This window comes from Trachymyrmex septentrionalis, unplaced genomic scaffold, assembly GCF_001594115.1.
Source record: "Trachymyrmex septentrionalis isolate Tsep2-gDNA-1 unplaced genomic scaffold, Tsep1.0 scaffold29, whole genome shotgun sequence".
NCBI classification, from domain to species: domain Eukaryota; kingdom Metazoa; phylum Arthropoda; class Insecta; order Hymenoptera; family Formicidae; genus Trachymyrmex; species Trachymyrmex septentrionalis.
In genome coordinates, this window is record NW_017305451.1 from 1,934,665 (window position 1) to 1,947,892 (window position 13,228).

A 13,228-nucleotide genomic window follows, 5' to 3' on the forward strand; every position below is an offset into this window, starting at 1 on the left:
AGACTCAAAGTTAGAAGAAAATTTTCCATCTTTTTCAACTCGTTTTCTGTATGTAAAAATGATCAAACTCACAAAAAACATAGTAATCCTTTAAAAGTAGAAATTTCAAGTTTTAAAACCGTTTTTAAATTTAAATTTCGTTTATTTTTGACGAAGATATTGTAAATACAATTTTATGCCAATAAAACGGCACCAACTTTCTGGCTAACCCTATATATCAATTTTGTCGCATTACCCATCATTTCCGGGTTAATAAATATGACTTTCACATTGAAAGCCAGATTGAAATTATCTGGATAATTAGCACTTATCTAAAAAAAAATCATCTTGCGCATTATCTCATCATCGACTATTGTCGATGACCAGCTCGATTTCTGCGCGGCGGTCACACTGTATAATTTATAAGGGAGTCGTTTCCGGAAAGAAATGTTTCATATATAATTATATATAATTACGTAAAAAAATTGACATATTTTATATACAATTAATATTATATATATATATAATATATCCATATATATTATAACATTTTTTCGCGGGTTGTGTCTTGTAATTTTTATCTTGAAATAAAGTAAAAATTACAAAAACGAGCAACTTCATTTAGAATATATAATTTCGTTGATCAATGCCTAGTGAATTTGCTCACTTTTGAAATTTTCACCCGGTTTCGAAATACACAATCAACCCCCGAGAATCAGGTGGCGCGCGTTGCGACGCGTAGAATCGTCAATCGATGGTCGTTGGTGATTCGCGTGTCTGCCGCGCAAGGCCGTTGGCGGCGCTCGCGTCGCGACGGGTGCGCAACGTGAGCTGCGCGCGTGCACGTGCTGCTTACGCAGTTCGTGGCTGCGCTGTCGCGAGGACGGACGAGGTGTATTATCGTACTCGTTGTTACTCCGGTCTCGCGAGGATTTCGGTGACAGTTACGCTTTATTCCGCCGAATACGTGAGCAAGTCGAATACGTCGTCGTTCGATTAGAAGGAGGAAGTGAGAAAGAAAGAGAGAGAGAGACAGAGAGGAGCAGATTTCTATCTCGTTGACGCACATCGCAAGATGTTCTCCGGCCTGACGAATCAGGTGTCCACCTGGATAGGCAAGAAGCCCGAGAACGGCAGCGGAGAGCCGACACCCGATATGCCCAAACCCACCTCGCCGGAGGTCGAGACCAGCGCGGATCTCGAGAAAAAGAACAATACCAGGTATGTGTGCCGTTCGTGTTCTGTCATAACCTGCAACATCGTTGAAACGGGGCAACGTTGGGCGGCAGGATGGGGGAGGGAGTTCGTCTGCTAGCCCGCCGCGGCCGCGGATGTTATCACGAATTCCGTTCATCGCTTACGCGTCATTACACCGTATTACATCGTTATTATTCACGATGTACCTATTTACGAACGTTATGCGTACGCGGCTCGCGAACTGCGTCGCGAATCTGTCAGCCGTGAAGTTATGCGCGAATCGATCCTCTCGCGACTCCACTTTGCGTGGACTCGAAACCCCTCTTTCCCTCCCTTATATCTCTCCGTCAACGACGAAAAATTCGAAACCTACACGATTCCGATAAATTCAACATCCGGATGTTGCGCGACGAGGAAGAGTTGATCCCGAAAGTCGAGTGAATTATCGCGAATAAAACGAGAAGAGCCGTCTCGTACGTGGAATTAACGAGCTAAGTAAGTCGCGATTGCGAGGATCCGCAGGTTCATCCTGCGATCCCAAACAGCATATATATTAAAAATGGAAAAATGGGGACGTCTTATGGCACGATGCCAGAAAGACATCTTAATTATGTCTTCAGGACGTCTCATGTCCGCATTTGGGTCGCATCGTTCTTTGGGTAATTTTTTTCTTTATTTTTTGAAGAGAAACGCGCCGCGTTTAAAACTGACGGCATAACTTCCTCCCCTCGGATGAATGTGTTTTCGTGATTAGATCAATAACGCCCAACTTACGTAAACTAGCACGACGGGGTGATATCCCGCGAATCGCGACATTCGCTACGCCGAATTTGTACAGTCGTTGAGATCTCACCGACGCACGCCCACTTCCGTTTCCTCTCTCCGATCGCATATTTTCAGCATTTTCCTAAAATGTTTTTCTCCTCTTTTTCGAACCGTTTAATTTAAATATTAATTTTATTTAATTTCAAGTATGGACAATATGCGAAAGCACGAAAGAACGGATTTAATCCTTGAACGATGTTCACGTTTCGTTCTTTTTACTCCGTTGAGCAAATCCTATTTTTGTGAAATTTACCACCGTGCTGAAATCGAAATTGGATTTTCAGAAATCGCTTAGCGTCACGTATGTCACGAATATAAAGATATAATATAATAATGGAAAAAAAAGAAGAAAATATTAAAACTTCTAAAAATATTTTTATTACAATTAATTATAATGTATTTTAATCTTATTATACATATTCATTAAGATAATAAAAATATAAAGTATATTTTATTATATTTTATAGAGCTTTGATTTTTATAATATTTTTCTTAAATACTTCTTAGTTAATTTAAAGCGATATTATGATTTTGTATACCTTAAATTTTTGCTTTTAACATAAATCGTTCTCTTGTTATTTTGGATATATTTATTCTTAAAGTACTTTCTTAGATAAAATTTTAATGAATTACTGTGTCTGCGTCTAATACAATTACAGGAAGGTTTCTCGGCGGGTAATCGATTGTCTTATCGCGAATACTTTGTTGTTGTCATCGAAAAACTGCCGTTGACAAATAGAATGTGGATTGGAGAATCAACATTTCAGGAAATTCGAAACTCTCCGCAGCGACGTTTATGGACGTTTTTTCATTCGATTGACACAAATCGAAATAAACAGAAACTACGTTCTATCTTTCTTGACACTTAATGAACAGAAGCAGAAGACGATATTTGTATTGATTGATATCAACATTATCAGCACGGTGAGGAGAGCGTATCTTTGACTTTGATGATCAAACGAATTATCTCGCGTTGGATGGGTCGTTTAGATGTTCATCTATCGATTCGATTAAAATCATGACAAATGCAATTTTGCGTCCACAGTCTGCACCGTGATGCAGTTGCCGATAATAATAACGCATTATCTGCTCCTGACGTGTTGCAACAACAGACATCTTTATGACTTCGTGTGCAGTAATTATAATGCGATTCGTAACATTGATAAAATGTTCGACGACGGACTATATTTAATTTTATACGATTAATACGTGCGTGTGTATATGTGTGCGTAGTTTATTAAGCAACTTTATGCAAAAACTCATTTAAAAGTTTTAATTTGTTATCGCGTATTGATACGTTGTTACGGATACGTTTAATTTCAAAATGTGATAAGTTACAACCTATATGTTTTTACTCGCCCCTTTTAAAATTGTAAAATTTTTTTATTTAAATAGTCTATCTATTTTAAATCTACACGAAAATGCCTGTTTTAAGCTTAAATTTACGCTCAGAGGCATGATTCATAACACGTGTCACATTTACTCTCTAAATTTTTTGAAGTGGAATCTCTGAAGTGGAATATAAAGAGTGTGGAAAATTCAGCCAGTCTTCAAAAAGCAATTTTCAATCTTTAAGAATGAGATTTCACTCTATAAGGTTTTAAAGAGTATATTTACGTTATTACATATTATCGTCCCTTAACGCAACATTTTATTTACTGGCTTTTTATTTATAATCTAGAAATAGCAAAAAGCACATATATTTTTGAATTTTTATTAGAAAATTGATTGCATTTATTTTAATCTTTTATTGGTTACCTTTCAACACACAACGACGCACACATATGCGCGCACGCGTTATTTTCGTCACACAAAATGGAAATATGTAATTTCGATAAAATTCTAAAAAAGAAATTCCCCACTTGCAATCCATTTGCGGATTGTTGCGTAATGCGCTTTTTAATTAATCCAAAGATCGTGCAATATGAGATCGCATGTGAATAAAACATCTCAATAAAGTATTCTTATAAACCGCTTCTGCGACGTCGCGACGATTATTGCGTGAATTATGCTCTCGGATTATGTATTGTATTTCCTGCGAAATCATGCGTGGCGCAACGACAACGTGTCGAAATGTACACATAACGCACTCTGTCCACTCTCGTACGAAATCAATCCTCCGTGATGCTCCACGTTCGATCGACCTGATGGATGTACAGTTGTACGAAATTCGCGAAATGGAAATCGTATATAGTACGCGAGCACTTCATTCGCAATAACGCCACCAGTTCGCACACGACAAATTCACATCCCTTTCCAATACAAATTTGATTGGAATTAAATATATTTATTGCAACATATTCATATGTGTACGTGTATTTATTGCAAAGATTTATGCTATGCATATTTTTCATGTATTTTACATGATAGCATATTTTTCATGTATTTTACATGGTAGGAACATTATCGAGATATTTTTTAACTGGAAATGATATCCTCTATGCAATTTGATTCCTTTGGTCATTTATATAATATGATAGTAATTATTAGTTAGAATTTACAGAAATATATTTTATTATGTTTATATATTTAAAATATAAAAAAAATATATATATATACATATATAATAGTATTTTCATTTTTCGACCATTTTATTTTAATATTCTCTATGCACAAAATAATGAAATAAGTTAATTGCTGTAAGGAGAATGTATAATTACATTTAAGAAAAAGCTATGCATTGTGAAATTGCGTACTTTAAAAAAATGTAATTACATTTGTTTAAACTTTATGAATTAATTTATTTAATCAATTTTGTGTAAAAAGTAAGATAAGTGAAAATTGAATTAAAATTAATATTTTACTGAATAATTTTATACTTTATTATGTCAATATATATCAAAATAAAAAGTACGAAATAATTCATTAATAACTGATTTTTCTATGATTGTGTCTTATTATCGAATTATTAAAGGAATCAAATTACATGTAAAGAAATATTAGCAGTTAACTCTATGTAAATAATTTCTAGAAGTGCATATGTCTACTAAGAATATATAATAGGGAAAAGTGGAATATTATTGTCCGATCGTATATGTAAATTGAGTTGTACGACTTTGCAAACTCGTGTCTAACGCATTTCGAAATTCTCGTTGACCTTATCTATTCCGCCAAAATTCATAACACGAACACGATTAATACCAATGGGAATTTTGTCCCTGCAAGTCTTTTGACTTGATAATTAGTTACTTTTCTACTGTGTGGCATAACATGTGAATTTATAAGCTTTCACATCTCTCCAGCGGGAGACATTAAATTTTGGTAGTAAAGAAGGTTTTAAACGAGAGGAACTTTTAACGCTTAAATTTGTGGAAGTGATTAAAAAGGTCGCGTTTGTAATTCCATCCGTGCCCACGCTTTCTCGTGTAATCCGATTTCTCTGCACTAATCTAATTAATCGATCGGTTGTTCGTTGCGGTTTATCGTGCTACGTGACGTTTATATCTTTTTTTCAATTGTATCTATTGAATGTGTTCTATAATATATACAGAAAATTGCATTGCAATTGAATTGCGTTTACTTAGGATTTTCTATTGTTTTCATTGTTGCAAAGAGCCACGCTGGTTTAACATTGCGTTGCCTGACTGATTAATTTTCCCATTCGCTATCAATACAAATGATTCTCTCATATTTCATTGTTCATTCCTAATACGCGCAATCTTTAAGGTTTCAATTTTTCTTTTAAATACATTGCACAGAATCCATATTTCAGTGAAGTCGTAGAATTCTTTTTGTTCAGGATTTTTCATTTAAATTCACATTTTCCCCACAACGAGCATATTTAAGATACATGGTTTTTTATCTTGCAGTCCGAAAGGCAATAAATTGGAGATGTTTGCCGGAGTAAAGAATCAAATGTCCGGCTGGTTGAGTGGCGGTATACCCGGATTAAGCCGCGGCGCCGGGGCTGCAGAAGGTGAGGCTCCACCGCCAACCGAAACAGAAGAGAGTCAGCCCGAAGAGAGTCAGGCTCCCGTCAGCGAGCAAGTCAAGGATGACGACGCAAGCAGGTGGGGGTAATATATTTATGTTTTATTTACGCTTTATTAGATCGTTGAGTATGAAATGTCTCTTTTACATCATATCTTGCGATATCTTGCGACAGGCGTAATTTCCGCGGAAATAAAATGTACGTAGGAAATAAAATTGAAAAAAAAAAAACTCATGCAATGCCTCTCTTTTATGTCTTTGTATGAAAAACTAATCTTTTTCTATTTGAATGTAGAATATTTTTAAGGTGGAAAAGGTTAAAAGATCAGTCGTAAGTTTTTGACTTTATACCTATTGAGTGTTATATAAATTAAATTTTGCATTATTCTAGATACGAATCTCTTCAGTTTTTATGTTTTTATAAAAATTTGCTGTAGCTTGACAAATCAAAAACTAAAAAATACGCACTTTTGTAAGAAAGACACGTCGCTTTAATGCGATAATACTATTATCTTGAATGATGAATCATTTTATAAAAGCGTTCCATAAAACTGAAACTTTTGGAATCCAATATTTCATGTGTAACGATCCAACCCTATTACCATTCGCGAGCGTAGCGTCCTGTTCGATCTTGTCAGATAAAGTGGAATGCACGGGGAAAATATTTTCAGTGCGACCGGTGGAGCGGACAGCGGTCCCGCGAGTTTAGAGGGCACCCCAACTGACGACAAAAATGGACAACAAGCTTTTGGCGCCGGTAAGCCCCATAGTATTAATCCTTGGTACACAATGATTTTCCGATCCTTCACTACACACGATGGGTCATTCATGTCCCGGATTAATTTTTATCACTTCAACAAATATGCAAAAATTATGTGATTCTTATGTGTACTTTAACATCTTTAGAAAGTGTTTGGCAGATTACGTATTTACAAAATTGTATATAAATATTATAATCAATTACTTGATGCTCCTAGTTCTTGAAGAAAAAAATATGTGCGGGACACAAGTGACCCAATCGTGTGTACTAAAGGTATTTATGAATATACCGTCAGGATTGATGGTCGTCATCGTATTCGTATCGAGAAATCACTTTCAACGCCATTTACATCGTTATTCGCGAGATTAAAGCGTCTTATGTGGTATTTTTCACGAGACTATCTCGGCGAATCCTGGGTATATATCATTTCAAACGTGGGTCGACATGCTTCATGCGTCAGCTCACTTTATCGCCCCAGCTTCGTATAAAACCGTTTCGCTTAAACTATTTTAGATAGACAAAATTGAAAGCACATTTGAGCCAATAACTTCGCCCACATATATTATCTCGAACGTGTTTGAGCCGATGTTTACTCTTTGCCTTTCGCGAACAGTGTAGACACCTTGTACATTTTAGACGTTTTAAGCGCTTTAATATTAAAAAAAATATCCGCGAAGGTTATATCTAATTTTGACTACAATTTTCAGGCATTTACGCGTACTCGCTGTCAGAGAAAAATTAATCAGTTCTTTAACTCCATGCTTGTTCCTGAAAATTACGGTGGAAACTTTTAATTAATTCCTCGTTCGTAGATATAGGAGGAAGATGCTGAAAAGCTTGTATAAAAGTGGCTTATATTAGCACTGATATCCATCATATAGAATATTTTCTTATGGTACAAAGTGAAGTTTAATGAAAAATATACGTATACACATATAATATATGTATTTGTATATACATATATATTTAAAGTGCATATTTTGACGTTTCTCTCTCTCTCTCTCTCTCTCTCTCTCTCTCTTATTGACTTAAATCAATTAAAAAAAGTTAAAAGTACGCGTGATATTAATTGCAACGTGAAATTTGCACCCCATATATTTCGATGATGTATGTGTATCTGCTCATATTTAATCATTCGTCTCTACTGCGAAATTTGATTTCCTAGAACGACTGCAAAGCAGGTGCATATTGAAAATTAAATAACAGCAGTGCTTTGCCAGCAGGAGATTTGGGATGCATTCACAGAATAGTATAATTAAATATTGTTGTGATTAATAATTGCATCTATTATCAATTATTTATAATTTTTATTAATTTTTCAGATTGTTATTGTGATATTGTGATATTTATTTCTCGAGAATCCTCTTAAAGATTTCTAAAAATGTCTTTTCAATTTTGAGCGAATATAATTTTTAACGTTTATTTGAAGATCGCGTTTTATATTCGTCAACAGCCAAATATCAACAGAATTTTTACACTTTTGAGATTCATTGAAACTGAGATTAATGTAGGAGCAATACTTTTCTAACATTCTAGCTTGAGAATTTTATTATTGCTTAAAACAGTCTGACAATGAGTATGCAAGTCGACAAATAATGATTTCTTTTGAAGTAGGTCTTGCTTTGTTATGCTCCATGATTCACACAGAGAGAATTCATGGCGCGTTGCACCTTGGAAATTCACTTCCATACTCCCGCATACGTAACATAATACAAATTATTTCTTTCTTCAATGGAAACAAATCGTTACGCTAGCATTCTATGGATCTTATCGTTATTTTACTCGTACACGGAAAAAAATGTTTGGTTGAATTAACTGGAATTCTTATGGAAAATGAACGATCCAGACCTTCTGGTTAAGTCTGCTAGATTTTTGATTAAATCTAGTAGATTTTTGAATGTTGATTAACTAAAATTTTAATAGATTTAACCAGAAATCTTGTACATTTAATTAGAATTCTGGATCGTTGATTTTCTACCAGAATTTCCGTTAATTCAACCAAACATTGTTTTCTGTGTATATATTTATATCACTATTTTATGTATCTTATTACTTTTTCGCTACTTTCTTTGTGCGCCACAAGTTGAAGCACTTTGCGTAACGGGCGTATCTCTCATTTCGTAAAAGCAAAATTCTTTGTAGGATGCTTATAAGAAGCTCGGTGGCGTCGTAAAGGCAAATGAACATATGTTGTGTTGGGCAGGAAAAAAAATCGCACGATAAATTTGCGAACGAAATATTTTGAACGTGTTGTCGCATGTGACTGTTACTCTTTGCCTCGCTTGTAAGATGTACTCTTTATTTGTCTGAATCAGAGAAGTACTCTCACATGAGTAGACTTTTCGACACGGTGCATTTCTGGAAATTTGTCAGAGCGAAACTAAAAATGCGAAAGTAACGACTCTTGAAGAAAATTTTTTAGTATTTGCATTAGTTTCATATAACTTCAAGTCGAGAAAATGATTATTTAGACGGCAGATTTATTTTGCTGTATATTTACATTTATTTAATTATTTTGCTCTCTGAATATCTTACATGAAATACGGAGGACGAGTTTTAATCTTCATACAGAGATTTAATTATTGAAATATCAATTATTTTAATTTAGGAAGATGGAACGTGATTTACTAGATTATGATAAATACGATTCTATTATAATATCTACGAGGGAATATTCTTAATCGTTAATATTTTTTACGTTATTCACGTTTCATATGTGATCTACATGCGCGTTAAACAAATCAGTAAATTAAAAATCTTTTAGCTCACGTTTACACAGGTTTGCACAATTGCTGGTTAATTTGCCTCGGTCGTCAGTCCTTTGATTACACACGCCGCTAAATCGTCCCATGTTCCCGCAGAAAATTCGATTTCTGCCCTGAGCGGTTATTTACGCTTGCACGTACGTGATACCGTAGTGTATCTCCTCTCCCGGAAATTGCCTTTGTATTATTCATATGTCCTTTATCTCGCAAACTTTTTTACACGTAATCTCTGACAGAGATACGATACTATATGAGTATTTCAAAATTATACCTTTCACACGATTTCTCTTTGGGGAAAGTGTTTTCTTATTTTGCACGGAACTATTTCAATAATATATATTGAATCCTTGCTTGCAAAATTAAAGAGAGCATTACTTTTTGAATACATACGAAGTGTTTCTGAAACTTGATATTTGCTTACTTTCTTTCTGTGATATTTCTTTTAATCAAATGCTTTTTGGTAATTTCTTTGAAAATTATCTTAAGACTATTTTACAATAATATTTAATTTAAAATTATTGAAATTATTTTTTTGTTGTTTATACAGAAAAGGGGCAGCTTCTTTAAATGTTCTCTTCCTAGCTCCTTTTTTTCTTGTATTTCTTGGTATACAGAGAGATTATATTCATTCTCATTTTAGAATAAATTGCGCGCAGTAATAATTTATTTTAGATATCCCTGGTTCTGAAATTTTATTGCATTTTCTGAGCAGTTACTGGACAGTTATATATCAACTCTGTTTAATGATTGAGAAGTAAACTTAAGTGCCCAATCATGATATGTTTTGCTTGCGGTTACTGCGCACAAGTTGCATAAAATTTGAACCCATTTACTGAACCTGAACAATAAGTAGATTACGTAATATTAATTAATAATCTATTAATTAATAATAATCTATTAATACTAGACAATAGTTGAGCAGTTGTCCATAAAAATTTATATCTTTACTAAGAAAACTGTTTCATTCATTGAATAAAACTCTAAGTTCTTGTCCAGTTTTTACGCAGTATTCTTACAACTAATGAGAAATACAGTAATATTAGACAGTAACTGGATAGATATCTAGGAAAACTGCATACATTTCTACCAGGATTTTTTACTTGTTTTAATTACGATACAGATACAGGAGTAACAAGGAATATTATTTCAACCCTTTCTGAAATTATCTTTATACTTCTCAAATGTTGACCGTACCGAAGTTTCTCGCAGGCTATATTATTATATAATTTTTTTTATTTTTTCTGTACGTCTGAACGTCTTCGTTAATCCGTTACCTGTAATAATAACATTTTTCATTGTTACATGTTTTTTTCTCGGACGAAACCTATTGAAAAGGTCACTTTGCTCGTTCAACTTGGCTATGCTCTGGGCTATGCGCTTTGCGTACAGCGCGGTGAAGCGTTTACAATGATATTATCGGAAATCGCGCTTCCATCAGCGCTTTGCCGATCAGTCTTACGAACAAAGAGCAAGTTGCAAAGGCGAATCGTTAAGTGCCATCGTTCAAGAGAAATTTTCTCTCGAATATACCTTACTTTTCCTATTCTTTCGCTGAGTGAAAATGCGCAAGGGATTGGAACCGTCACACATTACAACAAGATAGACTGGTTTATTTGATTACCATGAAAACGCGCGGAGGCCGAGGAATATTTGATGAACTTTGAAGCCGCGAGAGAGTCTATATGAATGGCTCTACGTTCCGAGATATGTACATACATTTTGCACCTAAATGCACAAAACGATATTTGCAGCATCTTTCAGCACTCACGCATGTTCAAAAATGTACAATTTATTGCAAGTGCAATGGGAAAGTGTACATCTCCGTTTTTATTAATTAAAATGGAGTGAATGAATTCCGTCGCGTGGAATTGGAGATGTTTTGTACAAATGGGACATACGACACATTGTACAGTTCCTATCGATCGAATCGAAGCATCGACCCATGAAATCTGCACTTCTGTGCAGAATTTGTACGCGCGGGCTAGCATAATAATCGTGATGAAATTGAATGTGAAGTATTTATACGATATTCGCGTGTGTATATGTAAACGATTATTTACATAACAGCTGTTACATTTAGGTACATTTAGGTGGATACAAAAAACGCCGCTGACAAAAAGATATTTTTAACATATTTATTCAAGTATTTTTAAATACTTGAATTAATGCTGTTTTATTGTTTTTCCACAGAGATATTATTTATATTAAAATTTTCTAATCGGAATAGAGTTTTTTTATTTAATCACTTAGTACGTTTCATTCAGACGTAAGAACGTCTATAGACGATCGTTGTTCCATCGCGAAAACTTCTCGGTGTGAATAAGCAATCACTGCACAAAAGTGCAATTTCCGCACTCGTTTGCCTAATAGGCGTAGAAGATATAAATTCAGAAAATTCAAGTCTTATAGCGCATAATAAACCGATCTATAGAGGATATCTTCTCAATCTCGCTGCAGCTTTTTATCTTTCAATCTCGCGACTTTGCGAAATATTTCTTCATCCCCCATTCCAGCATGAATCGAGCGGAGATTAATAAAATAAAGGGTGAATAAGAGATGAAAGAAATGGGCTTGATGGGCTCATCCTTGGCCTAGATATATACACACATGTACTATAGATATTTACTCGGGTATCAAATAAACTATCGAAGAACTGTTTACATATACGTGTACTTAGTAAGATTAAATGCTATTAAAAGTGAGAAATGTCATTCGAGTATGTGTACAGTATTCTTCCTTTACGATCTACATTACTAATCCATGACTCATAATGATTTTAATTGCTTCCGTTCGATAAGGAAAAGCTGCAGTCTCAAAACGCTAATATTAGAAGATAAGCTACTAATTCCATCGTTAGTTGACGCTTGTCAGTTACGCATATTTCAAAGGGAAAATGCGCATCGCATGTATTCCAATTGCATTATACGCAGTATATGTAGATTAATTCAACGGTGGTTGAAAGGAAGTAAAGAAACATTTTGCAAATGAGAGAGAGAGAGAGAGGGGAGAGAGGGAATAAGAGATAGAGGAGAAAGAGGAGAGAGCGAGCGTATGAGATTGGCAGCCAAGGGTAGTTTGCGCAAATGACTGAAAGACTGTGGATGTTGCACGTGTCCTTGGCCCGAGGCGGGCTCTGGCCGATGGCGCTGGCCTGCGTTTATTCTGGACAAATCGTGGAAGAATCGTTGAATATATTCCATCTGTGAATCACTCGTCGTTCCATCTTACCATCGCTGATGTGTGGGAGTAGTGCCACGAGTGGGTGGGAAAACGATCGTCGAAACGTTTTCACGCTTCGAGTACAACTAGATCCAGTCAGCAAGTAGCCATCCTTCGCGTCGTCGACGGGTTGGACCCCATCTTCATCGATCAATACACTTCCCCAACCAACTTTTCCTTTCCCTCGGAAAATCAGCGACTACGACGTAACCGCAACTCGATGAGCCTACCTCTACTGCCACTCTATTTCCTCTCCGTTGATTTGTTTTTGGCTTATTTGCCAAATTTCAGAGTAACTTGATCAAGTTGATGTTAGTCGACAAATAGATATCTCTCTGTCAATAGTATTAGATATATTTGTCTTAAATAAAATTGTAATTTCAACGTGTGATTGGAAAGAGGGAAGACTTTCCTTTATCATGAACTTTTTACGAAGGATGTGCGTATAGATGGTTCTCCTTGATTGGCATCTCAATGTACAATTTTGACATATGGAAGCAATTTCAAGCACATACATGTTATTGATTTTCTTCGCTTGTTCTTTCGTTCGATT

The 13,228-nt window shown here is 35.2% G+C and overlaps 1 protein-coding gene across 3 annotated transcripts in view; it reads left to right on the top strand.

The window, feature by feature from the left end:
• Positions 1-844: 844 nt before the first annotated feature.
• Positions 845-13,228, top strand: part of LOC108749456 (synapse-associated protein of 47 kDa) — a 71,659-nt gene continuing 59,275 nt past the window's right edge. For all 3 annotated transcript variants that reach the window (XM_018488192.1, XM_018488193.1, XM_018488194.1), the window contains exons 1-3: positions 845-1,200; positions 5,811-6,011; positions 6,603-6,688. In XM_018488192.1, coding sequence (XP_018343694.1) covers positions 1,055-1,200; positions 5,811-6,011; positions 6,603-6,688 — 433 coding nt within the window. In that variant the 5' untranslated portion in view covers positions 845-1,054. The remainder of the gene's footprint in view (positions 1,201-5,810; positions 6,012-6,602; positions 6,689-13,228) is intronic.